Below are 27,924 nucleotides of genomic sequence, written 5' to 3' on the forward strand. Positions count from 1 at the left end.
TAGAATGAGAGTACCCGCTGACGTTTATAGGCTGCCTTCACTGTGTACGTGTATATATATATATATGTGGCTATTTCAGATATATCTCAATTTTCAGATAAATCCCTTTGTTTTTTAAGCATAGCTAGGTAATATTGTGACCCGTCAAAGTACAATTTGTAGTTTATATATATGGCATGTTGAGTCGTTTCCCGTTTGAAGATGCCCGTGCAACTAGGGAGTATAAAATTTGTAATTTCGTCACTAGTAAGGATTTGTTCTATTGTAGCTTCAATTGGCAATAATATCCCAGAATATCGCAGCTTACTGTAATGCTTTTGATCTAGGCATATATTCTAATGTCGCTTGGTAACTTCTTTTAGGCACGTAAGTATATTAAGGATGATCCTCGCTATGCGAAGTACTCATCATCCGAGCATAAATGCGAGAAGGTATACAAAGACTGGATGAAGGATCAGATTTCAACCGCCAAGAACAACTTTAGAGCTCTTCTCGCTGAAACAAAGCTTATCACTTACAAGTAAGTTTCGTACATTCATTATTTTGAGTTGTACATCGAGTGCTACAACAAGCGTTGCTTCAGACTAGTTTCATGTGAAGTCCAATCTTCTGTGATTGGTAGTTTGTATTTCTCGATTTGCACGTTCGATTTTAGGATTAAGTCGGTTGTAGGTGATATTGTTTCGAGAATGCTGATTTCCTTGAAAGAATCTCATCATCTAGTATTTGATAGAATGTTTAGGTTTGAGTGAAAAATTCACACGTTTTCTTCGCCGAGATGCTGCCTAATTTTGCTGAAACTATATTTGAAATTTTATAGAACTATTTTATTGTTATTATTGATAAATTTTGGTAACGATTTTAGGAAAATGCTGTATTACATCAAAGTATAGGGTTACCATGAGACATTTATAAGAACGAAGCGTAAAAAATTTAGAAAAAAACGATTTTAAAAATCAGCGAAAGTTTGGCGTAATTAAACATGATAATATGTGAAAAATGGCTTTTTTAATCTTATTTGATTTTCAATTTCCTGGTATTTACATAAAATTACAGAAGTAAAAAACTCGTGGACGAGTCTGAAAGCCACTTAAAGGACATTCTCAAAGTGCTGGAAAACGACAGGCGTTATTTAGTTCTCTCAAGTCTCGCCGACGAACGGACCGAAATTCTAACGGCATATATTGATGAGCTGGATAGAAAGGGCGTTCCGCCACCGCCAACTGCATCCGATCCACAGCGTAGGAACAAATAGGCTGACCACTCAAGATGAAGTTGAGGCAAACTGATGAGAGAAAAAGGGAGATGTTTTGAACGAGAGACGTGCACACGTCTTCGTACACTTCGTATAATATACATTGCGTCTATAGGGTGCACCTGCGCAAGCAAGACTACCGTCAATTTCAGAGATCCGAGAGGACGACCATGAGAGGACGCCGCATTGCTGCTGACAAACTACTTCAACAGCACCGCTTTCGTTTTAACTTCGAACGGACGTAAGCAAGGTCTCTCCTGTTTACACTTTGCCGGCGCACCTGAATACATGACCGTTCGGAGATGGCAGCCTTTGAAGACAGCCTGTTCGAGTTGAGCGCGACGTTGATAGCTACTACGTACTGGCGATTACTTCCAGTTGTGTGCGCGGACGAAATTGTGTTTGTGCCTGTGCGACAGATTGGTTAGATAAGGTTTATGTAAGTTTTGCTTTGGAGTTGTATTGAAGACTCTAACAATAGTCTTATGAATTTGTAGGTATTTTTTGCAGCTTTTTGGTGAATTGGCGGGCAATGTATTCGGGAAATCTCTTCCTATATAGAAGAGGAGAAAGAGAGAAAACGAGACATCAATAATTATTGAAGCGAGGGGTAGTATTATTAACCATCCATCTAATCAATGTTGTGGGTTTCATTATAAGTCTTTCTTGATAGTTCTTAAGAATGCTTTCTTTAGCTATTTGTATATACCACCATGAGGGTGCAGCACGTTCACTGCATTATATATACAAATCATATTCATACATAGGCGGGGACACACACTTACGCCCAAATGCAACAGACAAATAATCTGAAAGATGGCTAGAGATAAGGATGGTAACCAAAATTCAGTTTTGTTTATTATACACATGTACGTTAGATAATTAAATGATTAGTATTATAATTATAATATTGCTATATTAATAACTACTGTGTTTATTTTATTGTCCATAAAAATCAATTATATCTCGTTAATAATCGAGACCACATAGCTACGATACGAAGCAACATAATAAACCATGAATAGAAGAGTTCCTTTCTTCGTGTCGAGTGAATAGACCGTCAGCTGCTTCTGTTTTTGCCTGAATTGAATGCACGCCAATATCTACCACCACAGTAAGAACAAAAGCACCTATAAATCACTGGATATGCGAGACATCTATTTAACTATAGGGTGAGATACGCGTGAGGTGAGGTGAGGTGCATACATGAAAAATATATTCAGCAGAGAATATCTAGAAAGGTAAATGATAGCGCTCAAGAAAAACAAATTTCGTTATGTATAACAAACCCTAACTGACTCCATAATTGCGACGGGGTATGGTTTTTCTTCTTCAATTAGGCGCTATCTTGAATTTATATTATACGAAACACCTGAAAAAAACAACATTAATACAAACTCTCTCAATGACAGCTATGACAAAGCCTCATACCAACAGCCGGAGCCTCAGCCAGAACGCCGGCTTCAAAATGGAAGAGTGAAGAGCGTAGAAGCAACAACATCAACAGCCTCCCACCCAGGACGGTAAGTTAACAGTAGAAACGAGATATGGAGGAAACACACATTACTGATGTGATTAAACAGATAATGCGGGTTTACGAGGTTAACGAATTAGTTTGACGCTAACATTATGTTAATATGTTCTAGATTATTGAAATATGTATATTGAAAAATAAGGCCTGAGCCAGTTAGCGTCTGTATTCACTGGAAGGCTATAATAGTTGACGAATTTGAGGTAGAGTGAAGCAATTATTAACAAGTAGCATTTAAAAGTCAGTAGCAACAACGATTAACCAAATAAACCCTCAAAGGAATGTTGAGTACTCGCAAATCAGTGTCTTTATTTTTTATTATCTATACGTGCTCTCGCTTTCCCTTAGTTATTCAAAGCGTTCTCGACAGGCTATTTCTCTTGTAATTTGAAATCTGCATAAGAGCTGCGTAGATACGGCTTAATTATAGCGAAGTTTTCATGCAGAGTCCAAAAATATTGTCAAATTATTCCCTTAAAAATCTAATCGATAATTTAAGTCACAACAAATTTAGAGTGCCCGGGATTCTTTCGAGTACAAAGTGTCACGCGTTCATCTAGTATGACAAAGAAAATGAGAAGTATCTGCCTAGTCATTTTTTGTGTCAGGTTGCTGGTACTACGTTCCGATTTTGATTTATATGGCTCGTTCTTATTGAATCGGCTCGCAATACTTAGCAGCTCAACAGCTTAGCAGGGGTATAGGCAATAATAGACTACAGCATATTCCTGTTCCAAGATGAAGTGGACAACAAATACATTTCAAATATGCAAAAAAAAAGGAATCAAGCTGTTGGTCGTAGACAGGACTTTATTATACCATTGTATATATGACAAAAATCTTGAAAATGAGAAAAATAAGCTAACGAGAAAAATTATAAGTGTAGTAAAATCTTTCTGAGCCAACAGCTGAAAGTCGTTAAAAATTACCATAAATTAGGTCATCAACATATTATTAGACAAGCCGTCAGCCCGTCGTACAGATCAAAGTAACTTTGTCAATGTTTAGCATATTATTAGACAAGCCGTCAGCCCGTCGTACAGATCAAAGTAACTTTGTCAATGTTTAGCATGAAGAAAAAATCTATAAAACCGGAAAAAACGCTGGTAAATCGTTATGTGTTTAAAGAATAATGAGCGAACCAATCGGCAGATCTGTCACAATGTGATTATAGTAATTTTTGAAGATCCAGTGTTAAAATCGATAAATAAGTGAATTTTCATTAAAAAGATACCTTTTTTACCTGTAATAAGTGCTTTCGCATATCATGCGAACCAGATCTTATTATTATTGGCATACTCTGGTTTGTAGAGCAGGGTGACGAAAAACCGTTGACGTTTATCTGTCCCATACACGCGATTAAGAAGAACCCATTTGCAGCAGTTTTATTATAATACTGTGATATATTACATAGAAATATATAACGCGAAGGCTATATATGATAAACCATTATTTTTAGAAATGAAACATTGCCTCTTCATGGGAAACCATAACTGTTCGCAATGTATCATAATGTGTTCGTTCGTTCAACGTATGTGTACTTGCCATTTGTTGCTATTCGGATAGTGGTGTTCTTTCGTCCAACTAAATATATGCGTAGCAGTATAATAATCTGTAGTGATACTGTAGCAGCTAGGTAATACGAAGAACGTGAACTTCAGGAATTGTATTAGATGAAGGATATACTTGTAGGGTGCATTGTGAAGTGGTTGGATGGTCAAATGCCTGATATCGCTTACTCAATTTTCTATCTGCAACCTAATCACGCTCCGCTTCAGAACCTCCTCACAGGTTGATTGTAAGGTAAGTTTTTCAACAGTTTGCTGATTCATCATTATGTGCCTCATAACTGTTGAAAGAAATTATTAAAATTTGTAAGCCGTACATATTGTGAGGCGCATTATGACGCGGTTAATACAGCTATTGCCTAATCAAGGTATTATGTAACAGAATGCCAAATGAGCATGAGGGTTTTAAGGGTCTGTCTTCCGTGACCCTGAAACCTCGTGCCAGACATGAAGTGTGACTGGATGCTATAGCGAGAAAAGTAAGGGCATGACTAAGAGGTCATCTGCTGAAAAACAGGTTTCCCAGCTTACCTAGCTATAACTGATACAAGTGCGACGACAGGTTTTGTATTGGCAGAACCATAATTCTGCTCCGTATGAACGGAATGATTGGCATAAATGTCATGGCGTACCTGGATCGTAATGTTTCATTGAAGACTTGAATAATATCGCAGGCTCAGAGTGTAATGACTGAAGGTGTAAAATAAGAAGCAAAATAAGGAACGTCTCCTTCAATATTGTTTGAGCAGCAAGGTTGTTCTATGGAGGACCTATTCTAAGAATAGATGTAGCATTAGACCTATTAATGATATTCAGATTCAGAGGTGATGTCTACCTTTCGGGCAGGGTGAGACTAGGTTAGATAGTTTAAATGAAATACATTCATTCGTCGCTGTTTCTCACTCACAGTTGCCAGACGAAAAGGCATCAAAGCCGTCAGTGACGGGGTAGAGAAGGGTACCCTCTATGCACAATCGATCCGCGTGCACGCGTGAGCTATGGACAAGTAGGGACCAATGTTAGGTCTGTAAGACAACTAGTGCGTTTGGCCTTCAATTTCACTTTTCCAAAGGTTTGCAGCAGTAAGAATTTCTAAGCACGTTGCCGGAAGACGTGCGCAGTGAACTTGTGTTTAATTTAGGTAATTGTGTGTTTCACCGGCTCATGTTTCATGGCAAACGTGCCCGCGGTAAGCGGTCGTGCAAGCCGATTAGGCACACCGACTCTTCTGGGGGTTGGGCCGCCGTGTGTAGCACTTGGCGACCAGAATCGCACCTTTCGCAGGCACCCTGGCAGTCCATGCGTGCACGTTTGCCACTGCAGCAGATACAAAGTACGCCTTACGAGCAACTCCAACAGGTGAACTCGACAAGGTTTACCCATCCTCTGATTCAAACGAGTGTTGCTCGACCGAACCAAATAGACACTTCTTCTGTTACTGTACTAAGTGCGCAACATCCGTCAACATCAGGCATTGTCGTCCCGCCTTGCAGCAATGGCCAGCATCAAGATTTCATAAATCTTTCTTCACCGTCAAATCTAAATCTACCGCAAAACCTACAGGAAGGGAGCAGTAGTGCCTTTAATGATATCAATCACCAAAAGTCACTCCCCTTTGGATCGATAATGGGGGTTCTTCTGTGCTCATGTGGAGCCTCTCTGTGCCCTTCATTTGGTATCCACCGGTGTAACTGTGATAGTCCTTTGGCCACTGTGAATACCGCTGCGAATAACAGCGACGGTAACAACACTGACATAAGCATTAGCCAGTCGAGACATCCCCAGTCGACACCGTTTCAAAGTGGAAATCACCAAGCTGGAACACCTAGCAAAAGTCGAATTCGGGGACGGAACAATCAGAAAAGCCAGCAGCTACAAAGGGTGCAATTAAAACAGGATGGTGCATTAACAGCGCAAGTTCGACCCATTAATAGCAATATTGTCAACGGCGTAAAGCAGACGCGTGTTGTTACCACGACCCGGAATGTACCTTGGCCTTTCTTCGGACGCAGGACTGAACAGGTTATTCACACTTTCGCTTTAATTCGATACTATACAATATTATGGAGAGGAATGAGGTGAAGTCGAATAGATCAGGCTAAACGGTTTGTTAACACCGTAGCTTGAGATTAAACAGAAAAAACTCAGTTGTTCGATGCCCGTGATACACGTCCACAGAACAAGTTCTAGACCAAAACAAGATTTATCGACGTCTGATATATTTATAAGCACTAATGGGTCGCAATGGTTCGGGAAGAAATGTAGTTTATAAAGATACCATGAAATAAAAATGTTTGATGTCCTGCTACCTAAAGTAATTGAAAAATATTTTGGAAAGTGTTAAAAGATGTTTATTGTATCGCTGAGGTTGACACCTACGTGTGATTTCCCTGTCGTACTTGAATACCAATTTTAGTGTTGTCAAGAACTAAACCTGCTAACTTATATATTCAACAGGGACACAAGCTTGTGAGAAGCATTTTCGTGAAAATTGTCCTTTGAGTATATTTATCTTAAACTTTTGTTCGAAATATTGATAGTGCTAAAATTAACTATGGATAATACCATCAATTACAATTTGAGTTTTTTATCGAAGCACTTCTGATCTTTCTTGATAGATTATTCTTAGATTGTTTCCGCATAAATTGTTACATAACGTATCCAAAAATGGCGTCATTAATAATCTTATTCAAAACGTACTCAAGAGCGAAACTGTTCTTAGAAATACTTCAGTACTAGTGAAGTTTACTAGCAAAAAGCCCCGAAGCCCTTCAAGTCAATATCCCGGTTGCTGGGGAAAGAAAATAAACCGAACTTCGTAGTAAAAAACGTTTCCCTATTTTGTATTTTTTTCTCCAAATCTGCCAAGCGCTTTGCAAGACTTTTTTAGGCAAGAATAGAAGTGATAGTTCACATTTGAAACGTATTCGATCAAAACACTGAGACTATCCATCATCGGAAGAAATCCCTGAAGTAAAAGAAACTGTCGATTCTACGTTCTTGCCAAAGATTTATATTCGGAATACCCTAAACTTAAATAAGCCAGCTAAATATACTGACAAAGCGTGACGGAGAGAAATTTTAATTTACCTCTCATTTATCTCAGCAAAAAAAAAAGTTTTGATTGTTGCTCCTTTGAGAAATTTTAGAATTGTGGAGGATCTTGTCAGTGTTAGTAAATTCAGCTTAATTATATTGATCAAACAATACACAGGCAACTTCTTGAAAAAAATGTCTCATTCAGGGTCATGAAATTCCGCGTAAAAAGCTTTAGTTTTACAGCTACAACTTCTTTAAAAATAAGAAAGAGGGGGTAGTATATCGAATAGAAAGACATTGTTTTGTATGAGGATGTAAATAGTAAATAGAAAAGGCTTAACAATTTATAAGACAAGGATTTGAAGGAAAATGACCTTCATACATTTACTGTCGGATGACGGGTTCGCATCTGAGGTCTGATAAACCCATGTGCAACCTGTTCTACTCTTAATGCAGCCTTTCCTGTTCCTTCATCCGAAGAGTAATCCTACTTAAAAAAAACTTCACTTCTTTTTGTAAATGTGTTTATTGAGCAAAATTTCAAAAAGCATATCTATCATTTCTTTTTTAACATTAATTTTAAACAATGGTATAATCCTTGTATATAGGATATAAGCCTTATACCCAGACCCTCCCATAGATGAAGCTCGCATTCAGGTAGTTTTTTTTTTTATTTCGCAACAGTAAACTGCACTGTGTATCACCTCATTTGTCCTAAATTGTCGCGTGCTGCAATTTGCCATTATAGTGGTTTTAATTCTCCGATGTTATCCTACACCGTCCTGCAAAACAAATCAGGCTAATGACATTTTTGCTGTGAATGATTGAAGATAACAAAATTTCGAGAAACAAACGTGGTTTTTTTTCGGGTTCAAATTGACATTTTTGAGGCAACAGAGTGCGCATATTATGAAGGATCCAGACAGACACTTTCCCTCAAGAATAATTTTCTGCGACGCTCGAGCACTTACGATGAAGGTGAGGTAAACCATTTACGGGAACAAATTTAGTGTATGTTAGAAGTGCACAAATGTAGTGAACATTTCGATAGAAGCCAAATGTAGATTTTTTTAAATATACTTTATGATTTTGTATTCTGTCCCACATTCACATGGGTAAACTTGAGGTAACGCGACTAGTTTGCAAGTTTTCGTAATTTTTTTTCAAAGTATAATGTATTCGATTTACAATTGTTATATTTTTAGCTTTTCGTGAGCGGGGGCACGGCATTTCCGTGCGTTCATATACGGCCTGCAGAGCTTGTAGTCGACGTCCATTATTCGTTGGTGGTGGACCTTGTACCTCGCGACCCTCCATTGGGGTACAATATCAGTACGCCAAGCGCTCGTTACCTGCCGCCACTAAATTATCTTACTGGTGCTACCTGGATGGCCCATCCATGGAAGCTGCACCTTGAGACAATTGTCCATGCTGTTCAAGCTCCTAAATTAGGTTCTCACGGGGTAGACATCTGTCTGCCTGACGGAGAATATACGCCAGTAATTAGACTGTTCACAACCAGAGCACATACGGGCTTAACAGGTAGGCATAATATTTCGTACTCCAGGGAACAGTTTATTAACACTTTCATTTGATTCACAAATAGTTATGAACACTTTGAGGTTTTTTTTGCCATGATTGCACTCTCTAAGTGTCGATACTCCTGCCAAACCAAGTGTCATAAGGTTCTCAATTATGTATAAGTAGAAGTAAAGAGAACAATTAATTCCACCCGGGTAAGTTTAAGTTGCTCGTACAGCTTGAGGCCGAAATTGTTAACATTAAGAATAACTTCATCTCAGAATAACTTCAGAAAGGAAGCCACCATTAACTCGGTCTGACTTGACGCGGGCGTACCCTTGAGTGCAAAAAAAAAAAACTTGTCAACCCAATATATAACATCATTAGACTTGTTTTTTCGCTTTTGTGTGCCTCGTTTTCAGGAGGCCATCCTTCGGATATGATTGAAATTGGCTTGCGTTGGTACCTCACCGATCACTCGTTTGTGAAGGCTTCTCTTCCTGGTGCCGAACAGCCCGTATTGTTTCGTGCACGACGACCTCTTAGCTCTCAATACCAGCAGAGCGGCGTTATGCCGACAGTGAGATCACCTGCACCTTCTTATATGTATTTACACAACACGGGCGGAGTTTCCGCTGTTCCGCGTGGGCATCTAACTGTTGTTGCTTCAAATGCGGACCTACCTGCAAACGCAAATCACGTTCCGACCGAACGCTGCCATAGCTATCTTAAGACCCGCTGGTAAGAAGCACCCTGTTTTCCCTCTTGCATGTCTTCTTTTACGAGGAATCACAAATTATTGCAGTTGCCAAGAAACGGTAAATAGGGCCGGCATTAAATAAATGGCGTTCAATCATAGTGTGCAAACTACAGGTTTTCTGAATATGAACTGAAACCATTTTTTTTCTGAGACTCTATGTTAGAACGTGATGTCGAAATTTGAGCGAAATTTTAAGCATCTTTTCGATACTCAATAATACATCATTGATAAATGGTTGACTCGCTCAGTTTAAGGGGTCTACTGCAAATTTGACGTGCTGCACACAAATGGTTATCTCTCCAATCACCCAGACAAAGCATGTGTCAACATTACCTACGTCTTACACAAAGCGTTTACCCGACGTACTAGTTTGTTTACTACATTTACTTGCTTTAATTTGTACTGTAACGTTCTCGACTCTTAAAGTCTAGCTTCATCGATTTCTCATAAATGCAGAACCACTCGAAGTATCTGAAAAAGCACTTAAGTGACTTAAAATTTTCGACTTCGCTTACTAAAACAAGCCCTTTCGAACTTGTCTGTGTTGTAGGTTGTTATCATCCGAGGAATCGCGAAACGAGAATCTATTGACGACCCCGTCGGCGATAAGTGGGTCAGTGTATAACACCTTAAGTTCAAAGTCATCCTCTGTAATCTACACACCCGAGTCCTTTGCTAGCGGATCTTCAATGAATGCATCGTCCGTTTTCTCGGAAGAAATCGCTCGCAGTTCTAGCGCCCTGACAAAGAATAGCAGTGCGCCATTCATGTCTGAAGATCCAGCTCTAGTAAACCTGTTCAATTCATTTTTCCCTCAAGGATTTTTCGATGACGACCACAGGCATCACCCACCTTAATCATAAAATGAACGAGTTAATGAAGTGAAATCTGTATGTAGCACCTGCGGTAGAGCGACCACTACCGTACAATAGTAGTAACTGTAATAGCATTAGCCTTCGTGGAAGCTTCTGGAAGATTGGAATCTCTAAAGATTCCAATCTTCCGGGCAAGACACGATAATGGAACTAGTACGACGGGTAATAATCGGAATAGCGATAGCAAGTTTTTACATTTTTGTTGCAAATACGTTGACCACGCTATATAGAATTGTGCTATTGCAACTCTGCTGAGAGTGGCATCAACTTAAGTGACCTTTGAAAAAGAGTAAAACCCATTTAAAGTAACATTTTTAAAGTAGAACCTACGAAATAAGGTAGAACTGGCTGTTAAGTAACTGTGTAGTAATATTTTCACAGTGCTTATGCTATTGTGATAACGGTGGATAAAGTTAATTGTAAGTGCAAAATTAGAAAAGGCTTATAACGCTGTTCGATGCAACGGTATAATCCAATCCTACAACAGTTATATGTGGTAACATTAAAGAAAAGATCATTCGTTCAAAGATATTAGCTTGTCTCATGATACTGTAATGGACAAAATGGTACTCACTAAATGTTAGATTGTATGGTATTTCAAGATGTAACATTATTTATATACTATAAGCGTTTTGAGAAAGGGGAAAGCACATAATTTTATGAGTGAAATAACTTCTTTAGTTCGATATAGAAGGTTTACCATGGCATCTTTGTCATTACTGACTGAGGTCTATTCTTAAGCAATTATATGGGAGAAGAGGTCATTTGCGCATCCATATCTTACGATTTTATACATTTAGACTACAATGATAATTTACAACGAATGTTATTATATAATCCTAAGGTGTGACGAGTCAGTTCATTAAGTTCAAAGGCAAACCTAGCAGTAACTAGGCAGGCTATTAATGATAACAGTTAGAAAAGGATGGGTCAACAATGAACTACTCAAGATGTAAGTGGCTAGAAAATGTTAATTTACTATATTATATGTCAAATAGTAAGTGGTTCGTTTCTTATACAAAAATGATAGACGGTACAATAACTCGCTTATTTGTCGATATAATAGTCGACAATAGCAGCCTCATTTGTCGAATGTTCACCGTACGTTAATATGCGCGACATTTCATTTAATTGTCCTTTTAACACCAATGTAGATATATTGCCTTGGAAAACAGGAAACAAGCTTACAATGTAAGCCTAAAATACAAGAAAAAAAATGTAATTACTACTCGAGAAAGAAAAATTGAAGCAATCTGAAGAACGCTACCAATAAATCATACCGAATATAAATACGTTGTTATTTCATGTCGAAGTGTTGACCGAAATCGAAAACCCTCTGATATATCAATAAATACAACAATGAGACTCATATATTGGTCTAAGCGATAAAACGCTGAACGCAAAATTTGTGTCGTTATTAAATTTGGTTACATAAATTGCAAATTTAGCGGAATTTTGCACTGTTTTTGTGACGAGCCTGGGATATAGAGGCAGTGCTTCAAGTTTTCCTCCGGTCCGTTCTATTCCTTGCCGTTAATTTTTCATAATAAGGTAGTTAATTACTTCGAATCAGACCAATGGAATTACATACTGTACGAAAACGCAGTACTATTATAGACAATTTAACGATACCCAGTTCATGTCTTTAGAAGGCCAGCTTAGGTGCAATGTAAAGAATTTTTCATCTTTTTGCCATCAATCACGCGTGGAAATAGATATTGCCTTATGGTTACAAGCTCATCGATGCAGCTAGTACACTACGTAGAGAAAATTTACGAAGCATTTACTACAAAAAGAAAACGTTTATTTATTATGGAAAACACGATAACGCCGGTGGTGCGCAAACAAGAGATCATTTTTTCTGTTGTTTAGATCTAAGCTTGTTTAGAACTTCCTATAATGTCTATAGGATAGTACCTAAATGTGCAACTGAATTCGGGCCCTTAGCTAGATTATTTCAATGTCGCTAATTCCAGGAGCAAAAATAGCTTGTTCGTAATCAAGTTTAACGGTCCAATTAAACCTTCGAACCACGTTCGTGTAGTACATGCGTTGTTTAATTACTGCTCTAGCGTCGTAGTTTGTTTGACGGGCTGTGCTTATTAGAGCGGTATTACTGATTGCACAACATTGCGCCATAAGATAAATACACGCAAACGAAGAACAACGCCAAAAATTACAGTAAAACAGTTATAAAATACCTGATCTTTTCCAGGCTTAAAAGGATAATTAGTAAGTGGAAAGGTCTATTGTAACTACAGAATCTTTCTAAGACTCGGTGCCTTGGAAAGACTAATTAAATTTATTAAATTGTTAAATTTATGGCCTTATGATGTGATACGAAGTGAACTAGATTTAAAATCAAAAAAGCTAAACATCGTGACCATGGAATAACAACGGGTCTTCGCGAAACGTTAATGCAAATCTACATTTACGTCCTACGAGTTTAAAACGTTAACGTCGTGAAGCTAACTAGCTGTTCTCTGGCGCAGCAGTTTGGTTCTGTTGGAAATTTATTAAAATATTGGATATTAGGGCATTTGCTAATCTAAATATTGAATCTGTACCGAATTTAGGATCTTTCCCACCAGTAATCGTAGGTATAGCCTAGGTCAATGGGCTTGGCAGTTCCTTGCATAGAATTGGAACCGAAAGCTGTATAATTTTAGATAACACTCTAACCTAATTGTTTCGGCAATGCTCACTTATGGAACGGATGCCTCCATTTGTGGTGACTAACCTTAAGTGGCAGCATGGCTACCGCATCCTGGATGCGTGGAACAATCCAATCCAAAATGGATACTGTCAATCGAAACTTCCCGTAAACGGTATATATCGGCGTAATCGTCAACCCTCGAGGCACTGGCAACCAAGAAACGATATGCTCAGTATTTCTAAATCATAAGTGCATCAGAGTTAGATAAACACGGGTTCAAGGAAAGACCGCCGCGAACAGTAAGTTTTCCATAACTCAAGCGATAATTTTTTTGATACCAAATCCTCCAAGCTGGCTTTGCCACTGAATAAGTCGACAACATTTGATGAGACGACATCTGATCTTTAGCTCAATTATCACACGCAAATAATAATGACGCCCGATCTCTGAGAAGTGAATGATATCACAGTGTCTGTACAGTACGTTAATAAGAAGAGAAAACATCTTTTGTTTTAGGCGTCGACGGTCTGATAATATACCATCGCCCATATTACTATGCCCTTAGAAGTAGTGCCTAAGATATATACACTGGTGTATAGCTGTATTTATGTCTTCTGTAAGCTTCAGTTAAGGCCACAATGACTGTATGTATGCAGGAAAGAAGGGTTCCTTAATTCGAAAACATAAATCATGCTGCCGAGCGTTCAGAGACAACGAAGTCACAACCTTCAATGTCTGCTTGCTCAGATGATTGCTTCCCTCAAGTGGCTCAACATTCTCGCAAAGTGTACACAGGGTCGCTAGGCACACAACTTTCCGCCTATTGTAGCCTCCTACGCCTTTAAATTTCACACGTGCACAAGCGTCCTCACAATCCATTCAGTGCTGAGTGACTGACAATACAACTATTAGCAGTGTAGCGTCTTCTCTGAACAGAACAAAATTGCAAACTATCAGTAAGGACAATGCACCTGTTGCTAGCGTCAGGTAAACGCTATGGCGTGGGTAAATTTGCTTCAATCGTTTGTCTGTGCTATTCCAGCACAATGCTGTGATATGTTACATTTCATTGTAGAGGACGGTAGCATTATGGTTGACATATAAAATAGATCATCAGGCAATACAGACAACTAAAGATCAAAAAAGAAGACTTGTTTCGAAATTCGTGAAATCGTCCTTGACTTTACGATATTCAAAAAAAGTTTTGACTTTCACAGGTCTCACCGTTACTAATAACTGTAGTAAAAGTCACAATTATAAATACTGCTTATTCAGCAAGTTTTGAACCGTACGAAAATTCATTCAATTATGAAATCTGTTCTATAAAAGCGTTCATTTTCAAATCGATGTAACTTGTGCTGAATATGAAATTCTATTTCTATCTTTATTTGAGCTCGTATTTTATTTTAGAGCTATTTATTATCCTATGAGCTCGTAATTTCCTATGCACTCCCTGTATTGAGTAAATGTTTTTACTTGTGTGCGTGCCGTCGTTTCGTACTATACAAAGCTAATAGTAAAAAACGCGGCTGACGACTTTTGAGGAATACATACTATTATTATACGATTGGCATGGTTACCATCCTCTAGCACATATAGTCATTTTTTTCGGTGCAAGCAGAGTCTTATTGTACCTTGGTGTTATAGTATTAACTATGTGCGTTTCATGTCTTCGCTCGATGTTTTCTGTTGGGCATTTATTCATTTTCTAAATCTTGCAGCTTTTCTCGCATTTATCGCGGTTGTGGATGGTCAACAATGTTCTTTGAAAGATAGAGGGGTATGTTTTACCTTCTTTACATAGATATATCGCTTCACGCAGCTGCGGCTATCAATACGAGGCCAATTTCTCCCACTCTTTTTCAGATTAGCGTTAATCACTGTTATAATTTCTATTTTCGTTATTAGAACAATTGCGGAACTTTCAAGGTTTAGGCTTCTGACAGAAAACTTATTAACAGCGAGCTATGCTTAAATCTTGTGTCGCGCACCAATCATGTTTATTTTAAGGCATAGCTGTTTTCCTCTAATGTGAACTCTTTTCCGTGTAGTTCAGGCAGTGTGTAGCCAATTATACCAACTGGGTGCAGGTTCAGCTAGCCCAAGTCAGAGATGCCTCAATTCGGGCAATCAGCAAGCTTCCCGAACCTTTAGATAAAGCAATCCAGTTACACGAAGCTGCTTTAAGACGGCATCTCGGAAAACGCGAAATTGACCAGCCCGAAAGCGAACTGCGCATGGAAGACGCTGCTGCGGAGAACCGCCAACGTGATGATAACGCCAGGGCTTGGGTTAAGTTCAGAAATGACGTTTGTCGTATTGTCGATAAAGCCATTGCAAACGGAAGCCGCCAGTGAGTAATGCGTACATTGTTTCATGTAATAATCACTATTGACCTTCACCTCCTGCGGCTAGGCTTACACATTAAACACAGAGATATAGAAAATAACAATCGTGGCATATTCGGTTGCTACGAAACGTATCTCTAATAAGCACGATGAGCGCCCAGGGACGCGTGAGTATGTTAGCTGCACGGAATCTCAAATAGGAATTCTAAGTGAGCTTTTCGTTTTTCAAACCTAGCTATCACGGGGGCCTTCAATAAAAATGTCCATCACCAAAAAGCATTGAATGCCTGCAATTGTGTAAAGTAACGTATTGGCAAACCAAGCTTTTAAACATGCGTTTTCGTATAGCTATGTACAGAATGAAAAATAAAAGGTTTTAAAATAGCTCATCGCTAAGTTCGCTTTAAAGTTCCGAGTTAGGGAGAGTCTCCTAAAAGAAAAGTACGTGTAAAAAGTACACGCAGTCACAGTTTGTTTAAAGCATTTGGCACAGACATGACGATAACTGCGCGAAGACTTGTTGGTTGTTAACGGCAATGATAATAAATTGTGCAAATCTTGCATCTATCCTTTCTATATAGGTTATCGGATGGCGTGAGAATCATGGAGCATGACAAGGGCACATATGACGTCCGATCGCTCGTTTGTATCTATAGTAGCGTGAGTTCTATCAACGCTAAGGGTGACGAAGCGCTTCAAATTTTCTATAGGACGCTCCCTGTGGATCGCAGAGTTCTTTATGAAAGGGCCGTCGCATTCCAACTGTGGATCATGGCCCTTAAAATCGCCGATATCCAGAAAAATTTGGAGAAACAAGCCCAGGATTGCTATATGCTTCTCACCTAACTATCTGGAAATTTTCTGCAGCGGTCAGTACAGTAGATGATGACTACGGTAGAACATGACGATGGAGTATAGAGAAGTCAATAGTTAGTTTATACAATAAATTCACATTCGTTCGTTATGGCTGTTTTTTAAGTTGAGTTATTCGCAAGTAGACAAAAAGCTGTCAGACACTTAGCTTGCATCCGATGTCTACTGTGGTCGGTATTACCTTGACCACATACGTTTGCCTGTTTTTTTTTAGACCAATTACACTAACTCAAGAAATACGGGATGTTTTCGTGTTCATAATTTTTCCACGTTTCGTGTTTTTCGGTGCCATATAAAAATTAGTTCATACGATTAGGCTGCTAATTGTTTCGAGACGAAATTGTGTAAGCGGGTATTGCCCAACTCGTTGGAGTAAAATTTTTGGAGCTATGCGCTTTGAAATACCGTAAACTATGTGCTTAAGTGGAACTCTAGCAACGCAGTTGGCAACACACAATGGGAAACCTTAATGCGATGAATGATTGTTGCCGCTATTTGGTCTACTATAGCTGTGTAAGCTTCGATACCAGGTTTGGGGGGGGGGGGGGGGGTCAACTCAATGTATTTAAGTTACGTGTGATTTGGATGTGATGAGCTAGGTCTCTCTTCTGTTACGAACAAGCATTTGTGTCGGATTCTGACAGCCAATTAGATAGGTTTGTTCAAACTGCGGCGGAGTGTATAAAGCCATCAGAAGTATGCGCGTACTATCTCATCTCAGCGAAGACAATACAATGGGGTCACTGCAATGAGAGTCTCCTTATATTACAAGTCGAACTTCGTGTGATGAAGCATGCTTCCGATCGTACTCATTGTGTGTCCATGGAGTAAGCGATTCAGCGCGAACAACTGTCCGTTCTTCAAACTGCAGTAGTTCATCGATAATCGCGTTAACAAAATCTCTAGAATTGAAATTAATCCTGTGAACGAAAGGTACAGGTGTACTATTCGGTAATATCCATCTATATTTATATGCGCTTCTATTTATGTGCAAGCGTTACTATTATATTAAAGCAACTCTTTAGAGAAAAACAAATCGTGTGGATTAGAGTTCAGGAGTGAGGTAATTATATGCGTAATCGTTAAGTATAACGTTTAGCAGTATCTAAGACAATTATTCGCGAACTACCGCTATACCTGAGTTAGCAACCATGACAAGTCTCGTTAAATACAAATGGACGCATTTATTACGGCGGCATTCAACTGTATTTGGAGGTTCATCAAACAAATGACGCATCTATGCGAATAAGGGAAAACTGCTATAGGGTAAGTAAGACCTACAACGTAAACCGGCAAGATCGATTTTGCTAAGATTGAAATGCTTCTTTCGCGGGCCAAGAACAAGGCCTACTGTAGTATACTGATGATTGACTACTTGTACCTGAAACTATGGACACGCGAAAGTGTTGCACGCTTTGTCAGTTCGGCTTTATGTCCGTGCTGACTCTGTAGCGACATGGAAATCTACGACTGACTGCAAACAGCTACGCATGTCCAAAGAAAGATCGCGTACTTCAAAAAGCTGCCTATTCGAATTATAGTTTTCTTCCATGCAAAAAACGTCTCCGAAACGGTCGGCGAGAATGCCGTCAGATGTAATAATAGCTTTGTAGGATTTTTGCATTGTTCTCTTCTAGGAAGATCTTCTGGGATTAAAACTATTAGAACACACAACATGGCTAAAACTGGTACTAGTTACACCCTTTACTCTATGTAGTCAGTTGCCTCACTGAGAAATGAATGAGCATTAATACCTAGATTATGTTAGCCGACGTCTAGTTCTAGCTATAATTATGAAGGCCGAGCATATTCGATATATGTTATGTCAAGCCACTAGAGGCCAGTGCAAACGGAAAACGATAATATGCCAACCGGAATACTGAAATCGAACACCTACGACCCCGGTCTGTTTATAAGACCCATTAAAGTTCCTTCTGTCTGGCATTATAAAAGACTAGTGAAGACTCTGTCTCGATAACGCCTCGCCTTTAGTGACAATCCGAGGAAAAGAGGTTTTGTCACGTTTCGTGTATGCCCCCTCCTTAGCTTTCTCAGTGTGGTAGCATTTGGTGTGACGAAGAGCGACAAACGAGCAGCTTGCTCGACCAGTTGCGTGAAGCTTCTAGAGCTGAAAACATGTGGATCGGTAAGTAGGCCTGCATAATGTTTTATTAAATTAATGTCGGATAAATAACCGGTTATCCTCAAATCGATAATGAGTGAGATTAGGTGAACGAGAAATGAATGAGGCAAAGCAGTGGCAAGCTTTGGGTACGGCCTAGTCCAGCAGGAAGCCGTGAAGGAGTAATAGTGTACGCGCATATCTTTTGAACGCTCCCAGGCCTATAAACACTGGCTTTAAATAGAGATAGACGATTTTGTGAGTCCAAGTTTTTGCGTTGGGACAAATGCTAAGCCGTGTACTTTGGATCTGAAAAAAAGGACTATTCTTTATTGATTGATAGTGAATAGCAGTGTTCTTGTGTAATAATATATGAATGAGCGGTGTGGAGCTAGTTTCCACTGTTTTCTATTGATTTTTGTGCTTTTTACGTAATGTTTTTTTTCAGTCACTTATTGAAGTCATGTTATCCAAATCTCAATATTACATTACAGGAAATATTGTTTATGAAAGATTTACGTCAAAGGCTCTTGAACTTCGTCATTCGGCGAAATGCTTGTTTTTCGTCGTGTACTCATCGCTTTATGTCGATAACATCCTACTCGCAGCTGCCGGTTAGTGTAAAATTGTAATTTTCAAGTAACACTTCACTTTTTAAACTTAATTTTTTGACGACGATAATCAAATTTGTTTAATAATGGTTGTTAATTGGTAAGCATAATGCTGGTTTTTATATATAGCGCTCATTTAATGTTTAGATGTAATCAACTTTAATAATTGACCCTAGACTTACGAAAATCGCTTTAATAGTATACGAATCGGACATGTCAGTGCTCGAACTCCACAAAAGATCTGCCTTTCTGTTTACTGACTGAGATCGCAATACATCATTTAACCAATAAATGCGGTGACATTGTAAAATTTTTTGCTTTTTATCCTTAAAAGACTTGTCAGGTCGAAAGAACCTTCAAACAGAGCTATCAGTCATACATGACGGCGTTTGCGATACAAAGATCAGATTTAAAATCATACGGTTATATCAAATTTCGAGTGATGTCGACAGGAGGGAGAAAGCTAATTACTTCCCCCCTTTTATTCACAGCTCACTCGTGATAAGTGACCGAAAGTAAACGATACCGCAGATTTAAGTTAGCTTATTAAAGCATGCGTGTCAGTCCACATCATCGAATAAATTGCAGCTCTCAAAAAAAAATTTCATTAAATTATCGATCCATTCGTATTCTAAGAAATAAGTGGGTTTTTGTTTTTGCTGCGCCGTCCACATACGTTGTCCACATTTTGTGTGTTGTAGAATAAAAACCGTTGAGAATAAAAAGCGTTTTTTGGACTTAGCATCCTTACAAGAAAGTACATCGGGTAAGAAGTTGGGTTTATAACGAAAAGACGATTAGTGGTTGTTCCGTAAAAATGAACGGCACAACATGCCAATGCAACTGCACCATAAATGCATATTATTTCTGTCGGGTGTGTGCAAGCATGAGATAATAATTTTAAATGACTACTAAAGTTTGTGTCTTTGTAAGTAGCATGAATTCGCTCCCTAAGGTCCACTTATAAAGCTTTTGGAGGACCGGTAGAAGGTGTAAAACTGTTAGAACAAACCTGCGACAAAGAGCCAATAAGATAAAGGCCGTGCCAGCCACTTTCGATACTTTATTATGCCGCTGAGGAAACGGTTACTCTGGCTTTCGTTTGTTGTTTTCGTCGAAGGGGTTTATGTATGCTTTATTGACCACAGCATTCCCTCCTATGCAGCCGCCTTCGTGTTCCCTTCAACCCGATCGATAAACGCTAACGGATTGATATATATATATATATATATATATATATATATATATATTACGTAAGCTTGTTGTTCATCGTGTCATCAGTCCTAACGTATAGAAAACAAATACGTCATCATGGCTTTATGAAAGTAATCAAGGCGAGGTTCTGAACATGCTGAATCCGAAATTAAGGTACAGCTTTTTTTATCTTCAATTCATCTAATCCTTTGTTTAGAATAGTAGAAAGTGAGTGCTTTAGCAACTGACAAGTTCCGTTCAAGTGCATTCATTTCATATGTGAATTATAGAAATTTAAATATAATACATACATTTGACTAATTATAGTCTATCTGGTTGACATTATTGAATAAATAAGATCTGTATAGATGATAAATTACCTTAATAGAATTAGTGGTTTTTATTTGTATTATACGGTACATAGACAATAAGCATGGTTAGAAAGGTTTACGTTACATTCCTAGATTGTACGAATCTGCGGCTTTGATCTAGTTCTTCTCAGGACTCAGGACAAGGATTGTGTTCATATAGATTTTTGTATGTAGTCAGCTGCTGACTCTTGCCATTCAATCCAATAAAGCTGAATTGACGGCATCCTAGCAAGCCCGAAGTTCACAGTAATTGCTTGGCACTAGGCGTCCAATTGGAAGGTTTCAGTGTCTTTCGTATCAGTCCATACTCCTCAATCCGTCCAAATGTGTCAAATCGACAAATTCGACCCGAGTAGTCGTGAACTTTTCCTATACATTTCGTTCTCAACTGATGCGCACTAACACAGATGTATATACAACCCGTAACCCTCCATTAGATTCAGCCGTCGGCCATTTCAGATCTGAATCCCTGTTTCAGTTTCGCCTTATGCACAGTCCATGTTAGATAGTCGATATCTAAATGCTTTCAAAATCCATCAAGGAAAACCGTCCAATCTGTTTTTGTACGGGCAGACTAGCTACATAATTCTGTTCACGTCTCTACCTGTTGCAATCAGCGAGAGCCTTGCCTTAGTATGCTATAATACGTTCGTGTTTTTGAGTAAACCTTTCTTTGCGCGTAGATGTTGAGGACGATTGATTACAGTTTGAAAACACTGCGGCTGCGTCTACTGCGATTGTATATGTCATATGTATATATGCATTGACGATTCGGTAGAACGTTCCGAGAGACATTTTAGCCTGGTAATGACATTAATGGTAGATGTGTGTAGAAAACATTATAGTTCTAGAGTATTCAACTAAGTACAATTCAGAGAGCTTGTATACATACCTATAGAACTGGTACGTAGTAGGCATTAGAGTTTTCGTTTCAAAATTATAGCGAGCATCTCGCCGGTCCCGAGCTCGTTTTATACTTTGGGTTTCACTTTAGAAAGCAATAACAAGGTCAGGTTTATGAAAGTGTTGTAATTGGATTGTTTTTCTTGTTCAAAAGCTGAAAGTTCTGCAAATTTTTTTTTCGAGCGTATTTTTTTGCTAAATATTGAGAGAAGAAACGGGATAGATATCCATGAAATAGATGAAGTGATAGCTTACTGGCTTACGTTGTGGTCTGGATTCCAACCCGGGCATTTTGTTTCGTGCTGCAATCCAGTCGTCTGATAAAATGCCTGACAGCGATACCGGACATAAAGCCCGAAAAATAGAGAGATTAAGCGGGTTAATAGATTGGAGGTAGGTCCTTTAGGCACGAGTCGCAATGATTAAAATATGCGAAAAGTAACTCTTGTCGAAATTTGCCTCTGTATGACATCTATAGTCGTTCTAAAAAGGTCATATCTCACCGTTCACTAAAATTTTATATGTTTTGCTTAAATGGTCAGAACCTTATGCGAATTGTACTTACATAAATAAACGCAAATTAGAGCATCGTCCGAAACCTTAGAGCTTTTTTTGTTTACAATACAAACAAGTGTAATAATTGTAGATTAAATTTAAAAAATCTGTAGTTGCTTTACCCTTGTGTGTTGCCTAGCAATATACAAAGGTAAAGTATACTGCAATAACTTTTTGTTTATTTAATATTTATCCATATCTTCTGGATGAAACCTGAATTCGAAAGAGAATGAAAGAATAAAAAAATTTCTCATCCGATTCTTGGAAAACCGAACGTTGCGAGAGGACTACTTTTCTTAGCCAACAAATTAAGCAATAGATAAGCTCGCCAGAACCGAACATTTTATTTGTCGAGATGCTGTATGATGCTAGATTGCAAACACAGTGAAAACGTCCTTTGATTTGCAGGCCAATAAAGAATCAAATGGTATAGTATAAAAACGCTACGATGCTATTGACAGGTTCCATATGCTTAGATAAAATTAAAGGTTTTTATTAGTTACAAATGTTCGTATGCTTCGTACAGTATCATACCCGTTCTATTTTGCAAAAGACATCTTAAAAAGTATGATATGGCTACCAAAAGCAATACTCAACGTTTGCGAGTCGGCGTACTTGCCGTTTAACGCTCGCAACACCTTGCCGTGCTGACGCCTGTAAAGTTACGAAGACGTTGGTTCATATAGGGCTAGACAATAAGAAGTTTATTGATCACCTTTTTATTTCCTTTTAGTGCGGAATAAGCTCATAATTATATACTTATACTCGGACGTATATTAGAACCCTCACCGAAGCCAAAAGGAGAACAACTGTTAAATAAATAAAATACACCTCGATCTTTCTACATCATGCTCGATCCTCGTGCCTATATATATATATATATATATATATACATACGCACACACAACACCCTTAACACAGCGTTCTTAGCAGCCCTGATAAAGATACTGTATTAATATATCAAAGTACATTACTGCACGGCTGCATGCTTGTCCGCTATAGTAGAGCGTTGTGCCTGAAAGCATCACAGGCTGCCAGGCATTCCCTTGCCTACCTTTTATATATATTAAGTTGAAAATGTGTAACAAGGCTTTGTCGTACAAGATGCGCGAAAATGTTGATATATTATTCTTGTACGCCACTTTGTTCGGGTACTCGGAGATTCACACGCATTTACACGCAAGCGTCGCGGCGCAGGTCTTGGCAAACGGCCTGCCAAGGGTTGGCTGTTACACTTGTCCGTCGAAGATGGTGCTCGAGCAGGCTTTTCGTTGAAAAGTTGCCTCTAAAGAAGCAATGAACCCTCCAAGCTGACGCTAAGCGCTGCTAGCGCCAGCAGCATACGTAGATTACATAAAGGCGTAAAGTGTATACCTATATATACATATACCTGATGCGTTCATCTTTGCTGGGTATCATAAATAGTAGCTTTGTCATAGGTGGTTGCTCTAAAAGATGGCAAAGCTTTGCGAAGGACGCTTACGTTTACTGTTAGTATAGCACAAATACCGAATACGAATGTGCCAGTTATACCTTTCTGATCCCAGCGAAAGCTGAGGCTTGGCTCCTTACTAGCAAGGTCTCCGCAGTCTGATCCGACTAAATGATTTGGTTAGACGAAATTAGATTTAATTTCGTCTAACCTATCACATACAACAGTGCAGATATTTTTCGAATGATTTGATAATCACCTAAACACAGCTCTGTGGGTCACTACTTATCGTAGAGAATACACGGTCGATCCAAGAATAGTATGGCAATTTGATCAGGGGGTACTCCCAAACTCGAATGAAACAACGGGCGCACATAAATCGGGTTCACATAGGATCATAAGATTAGTCTTACTTTTTTTTTTATAATTATTTACTTCAACATAAGAAAGGACAACAAAATGTTACTAAACCCTTTAACGCAGCCCATCTAATCTTCTTTGGCTAGCAGCTACCTAAAACATTACAGTTAACACTTACAATAGTATAATGACAACTCTATTAGTCATTCTGTTTACAACCGACAGATTGGGTCCGCGTTTTATTTCGTGTTGGAAAGGGCCAGCCATCTGAAACAATGCGTAACGGCTTAGATGGACGGACGTAAAATCTGAACCGTGTCTAGTTAGAAAATTAGGTGTACTTATCGCTTTTAAAAATACATAATGAAACACTTCTGAAGAAACTGCAAGCCAAATGACAATACCACTTGACTTGATCTGCTTTATGCTGACGTATCCCTTTTCTGAGAATCGTTCGGTAGTAATAAACCTCACATTGAGGTATTTACGATAACTGGCTCATATAATCAACTGGGAGGTACGGATATACAAGATAGTTAAGAGAAAACGAAGTGCTACTAGTCTAAAGAGCATAAGCAGTTTTGCGCGGGTCGGTCGATTTTTTCAACCGGATTTCCTTTAGAAGCTTTACCGAAGAAGTGGGGGCGATTCAGAGGATGATGTATGGAGAAAGAAATCCCACAAAAGGATTACCTCAATCTGCGTGAATGAACAGATTTAAGATCTTATTCGGCGTCGCTTCATTGAACAGGGATTTTAAAGCGCACCGATTTGAAGAAAGCTTGTTTGTAGGCGTATTGCAATTGAGCACTGGGCACAAATTTTCGAGTGGCTGAGCTTATCAAGATTATGCTCCCGTGGCCGAAAATATGAAAGAGCTTCAAATGATAATCGTTTATACTCGTGCCTTATATCGGTTGGTTATCCCGAGTAAACCTTAACTTCGATGACGTGAGGGTTATGTACATATGAACATGACCATGTCACGTTTCTACCATGTTCATTAACTGCGAACCGCAAGCTCTGGGGGTTAAAAATTGTCGCATTACGAATTACATTGCAAAACTGTTCACTATATGGTATACATTTTATAGCCCTTCAAAGAAAAATGCTCTTATCAAATATTCACTAATGTCCCCCATGTGACATTTATATATTTGTCTCTGTATTAAATGTCCCACACTTTTGAACGGCCTTTACCATAGGAAACAATTACTCAGAGTGGCACCAGCGCAGGTATATCTCGGTCATCTGTACATAGTTTAGTTTACTAAGCTGTAAAATTTAGAAGCCGCTACGTGCTTGGATACCAGCAGTGTCTAATACTGTAAAAAAACGGATTTACAAAAAACCGTCGTCGGTATGCGTAGATTATGGTTCGGACCAGGTGAACGGCATAATTTTGTGACGCATTTAAATTACGTCATTGGTGCTTCGTCCGTTTAGTACTTTCGAATTCGTCCCCCATGAATTATAATTATTACGACAGAGCATAATTTTTTTAAAGTTTATGATGTCTTTAAACGAAGTAGGTACATATTACCCTAATGACGTCAGTTTTAAGCACGCTAAAGTTAAATCTGGTTACAGAATTGAAGATTATCGAGATTCTCACCTTGCACTAGCTTTGCAAAATTTCTCTGCCTTATAATATTTCTACCATATGTATGTGTTACCCTCTAATTCTCTTGCTGTTCATCATTAGCAGACGAAGTATTTCTCTTTTGGCCATCCAAACTGGTTTATGGTCATTTAAATTTTGGGCTCTGATGCATTGTTTCTGGCATAGTGAATTAAAACACGTAGTTATGAGAGGCTGGCAACAAGGTGTATACTATTCTTTCATATCGTGTGTCTTATTTTTACAAGAAAGTAATTTTGAATCGAAATATGGCGCGGAGTCTTTAACTTACCTCGTTTACGAGATTTTCTCTCGTGTGTACTCGACGTAAGTAGACCATATACGAACCTTGTTGACCATCTCGTTTTTCTCAGGCGTTTTCCTGTATATAAGACATTTCCAGTTATAAATCATAGTCTTTTTATGATGCAGAACTAATCAATTACCTCAGAGAAATATCTATTCCTTTTGCTGCTTCATATTGGTGTAAAGCCATTGATCGTGATCCGTAATAATCACATCCTTTCAAAAGGTTCCTTATTTTAAACTATCAGAATTAAAAAAAAAGTGCTTATGGAAGTCGATATCGTATGAGATATTTAAGCATGACGGCACAATTATTTACATGATAAATAATGCCTACCTTAACGTCACTGTACATACATCGTTTCCATGATGTACTGAATCTCGATTGAGGATTACTGCGATGTACACTCTAGGTTTGCCTCCCACCAGCGTTCCAAAAAGGTGTCCCAACCTTTTGTTGGCTTGACTCGTAAGACAACGTATTTTGAAATCAAATATAACGCGAATACACAGTGTTCTCTACACATTTTACATTATTTACTCAATTTTTTCCACATCGGAAAATATCCGCATCTTCTAGAATTTAGGAGTTGTCTTTCTTGTTGTGCTTCGTTGCGGAAGCTTACGTATAAGAGGTAACTATTCAGGATACTCTGATATCTTCAATACTTTTTTAACAACTATTTTTGATTTATTAATTTACTGCGTAGGTCTAATCAGGGGGTTAACTTTATATCTCTGAGGTTGTGTTGATGGCAGAAATCTCAATAACAACAATAACTGTGCTCAGATATCAATTTTACTCGCAGCTGTTTGCCTCTGAAATTCATCCGTTGTCACGACAGACTTCTGTTGACAATTTATGTTGCATTCATATTGTTATATATGATGCGGAACTGCAATGATTCGATTTTTTTTTTCTTGATTTTGAAGTTTGCATTTACACTGTATGATATGCTGTCAGATAATAATTTTTTTCCTACAAGCAGAAAACCTATTTTATAGTTGTAAAGGTTGGTCTATTACTTCCTCGGCATGCTATTTTCTGTTTAGTCGATGTTCAGTATCCTTCCGATACAACAATGAATTTGTCTTTTGTTTTGAGATACGTCAATATTTAATATGTCAGAGGAATTTATTTACGTGCAACCTGTATGGTTATTTCGATGGTACATCGTTTCTTTATGACAAAAAAAAAAACAAAAAAAAAAGGTGAATATTAGTATACAAGTACAAGAATACTATACTGCTAGAGGGATAAGAATATAGATACATATAGGTATTTATTTCTAATTTATCAATTTCATCGAAAAGCACAATACGAAGATAATATATTGCAAGAGGTAATATTGGCATTCATGTCTTAAATATAATTTTACTTGAGCAACCTCTATGAGGCGTTGTCACAGGCTCAAAGCGAGATGTGGCTTAATATTCAATACGGTATATTGGAAATGTCCTATTAATCGCCTGTTCGTAAAAGGCTTAGACCTATGTGTGAAGATTATTAAACTTCGCACTTTGAAAAACTCCCTGGGAAAGGTCGGTGTGTTTAAAGAAAAAACGTTGTCTCGATAGTTGTCGGCGTCGTTGGAATTACACATTGCACAAATCGAACTCATTCACTTTCGCCTATAGAAAGTCTTTTGACGCCTTTCGGTGATCATTAATATTTATACAAACATTAATATTTTGTGTCCAGAGTCCGCAGTATGAAATTATTTTAGCTCATAGTGATTGTTCGTGGGTTTTATATTCTTCTATGAATCAGTTTTGCTGATCCAGTCAAGCAGCAATATGAATATACCGAGATAATAATTTTTCATATAAATTACATTCGCACTGCATAAACCTTATAAATAAAAGGCCTCGATATCTGTTTTTCGAGAAGTCCGAATAAAATCCATGGTAAAATAACACTCTTGACGAGTTCTTATGAACAGTACATCATGCACATACTGGACTTCGTTATAGTTTGAAAGATGGATACATCGAAAGTAAATGATCCTATATGTACATGTAT

The 27,924-nt window shown here is 38.3% G+C and overlaps 3 protein-coding genes and 1 long non-coding RNA gene across 4 annotated transcripts; 3 read left to right on the top strand and 1 right to left on the bottom strand.

Moving 5' to 3' along the window:
- The first annotated feature begins 344 nt into the window (after positions 1-344).
- Positions 345-3,085, top strand: LOC147752351 (transcription elongation regulator 1-like). The gene is made up of 2 exons (XM_086971747.1): positions 345-520; positions 1,057-3,085. The coding sequence occupies exons 1-2, from the start codon at positions 447-449 to the stop codon at positions 1,253-1,255; spliced, it is 273 nt and encodes a 90-aa protein (XP_086827873.1). The 5' UTR covers positions 345-446; the 3' UTR covers positions 1,256-3,085.
- Positions 3,086-5,304: 2,219 nt separating this feature from the next.
- LOC111268605 (uncharacterized) lies at positions 5,305-11,954 on the top strand. The gene is made up of 4 exons (XM_022847678.2): positions 5,305-6,376; positions 8,599-8,935; positions 9,337-9,655; positions 10,225-11,954. The coding sequence occupies exons 1-4, from the start codon at positions 5,519-5,521 to the stop codon at positions 10,529-10,531; spliced, it is 1,821 nt and encodes a 606-aa protein (XP_022703413.1). The 5' UTR covers positions 5,305-5,518; the 3' UTR covers positions 10,532-11,954.
- A 1,973-nt stretch (positions 11,955-13,927) lies between these two features.
- LOC111268581 (uncharacterized) lies at positions 13,928-16,515 on the top strand. Its single transcript, XM_022847645.2, has 4 exons — positions 13,928-14,192; positions 14,927-14,985; positions 15,257-15,558; positions 16,135-16,515. The coding sequence occupies exons 1-4, from the start codon at positions 14,171-14,173 to the stop codon at positions 16,397-16,399; spliced, it is 648 nt and encodes a 215-aa protein (XP_022703380.1). The 5' UTR covers positions 13,928-14,170; the 3' UTR covers positions 16,400-16,515.
- Positions 16,516-24,194: 7,679 nt separating this feature from the next.
- Positions 24,195-26,640, bottom strand: LOC111268603 (uncharacterized). The gene is made up of 3 exons (XR_002685309.2): positions 26,239-26,640; positions 25,888-25,977; positions 24,195-24,241 (listed from the first exon to the last, which is right to left on the bottom strand). It is a non-coding gene; the product is annotated as an uncharacterized LOC111268603 (long non-coding RNA).
- Positions 26,641-27,924: the final 1,284 nt, after the last annotated feature.

The sequence above is a fragment of the Varroa jacobsoni genome, unplaced genomic scaffold, assembly GCF_002532875.2.
Source record: "Varroa jacobsoni isolate VJ856 unplaced genomic scaffold, vjacob_1.0 scaffold_1302, whole genome shotgun sequence".
NCBI classification, from domain to species: Eukaryota; Metazoa; Arthropoda; class Arachnida; order Mesostigmata; family Varroidae; genus Varroa; species Varroa jacobsoni.

Coding starts and splice junctions, on each gene's coding strand:
- LOC147752351 (XM_086971747.1), top strand. CDS start 447: ATGAAGGATCAGATTTCAACCGCCAAGAACAACTTTAGAGCTCTTCTC. Junction 521..1,056: donor ACAAAGCTTATCACTTACAA/GTAAGTTTCGTA, acceptor ATAAAATTACAG/AAGTAAAAAACTCGTGGACG.
- LOC111268605 (XM_022847678.2), top strand. CDS start 5,519: ATGTTTCATGGCAAACGTGCCCGCGGTAAGCGGTCGTGCAAGCCGATT. Junction 6,377..8,598: donor TCGGACGCAGGACTGAACAG/GTTATTCACACT, acceptor TTATATTTTTAG/CTTTTCGTGAGCGGGGGCAC. Junction 9,656..10,224: donor AGCTATCTTAAGACCCGCTG/GTAAGAAGCACC, acceptor TCTGTGTTGTAG/GTTGTTATCATCCGAGGAAT.
- LOC111268581 (XM_022847645.2), top strand. CDS start 14,171: ATGCACCTGTTGCTAGCGTCAG. Junction 14,193..14,926: donor GCACCTGTTGCTAGCGTCAG/GTAAACGCTATG, acceptor TAAATCTTGCAG/CTTTTCTCGCATTTATCGCG. Junction 15,559..16,134: donor ATTGCAAACGGAAGCCGCCA/GTGAGTAATGCG, acceptor CTTTCTATATAG/GTTATCGGATGGCGTGAGAA.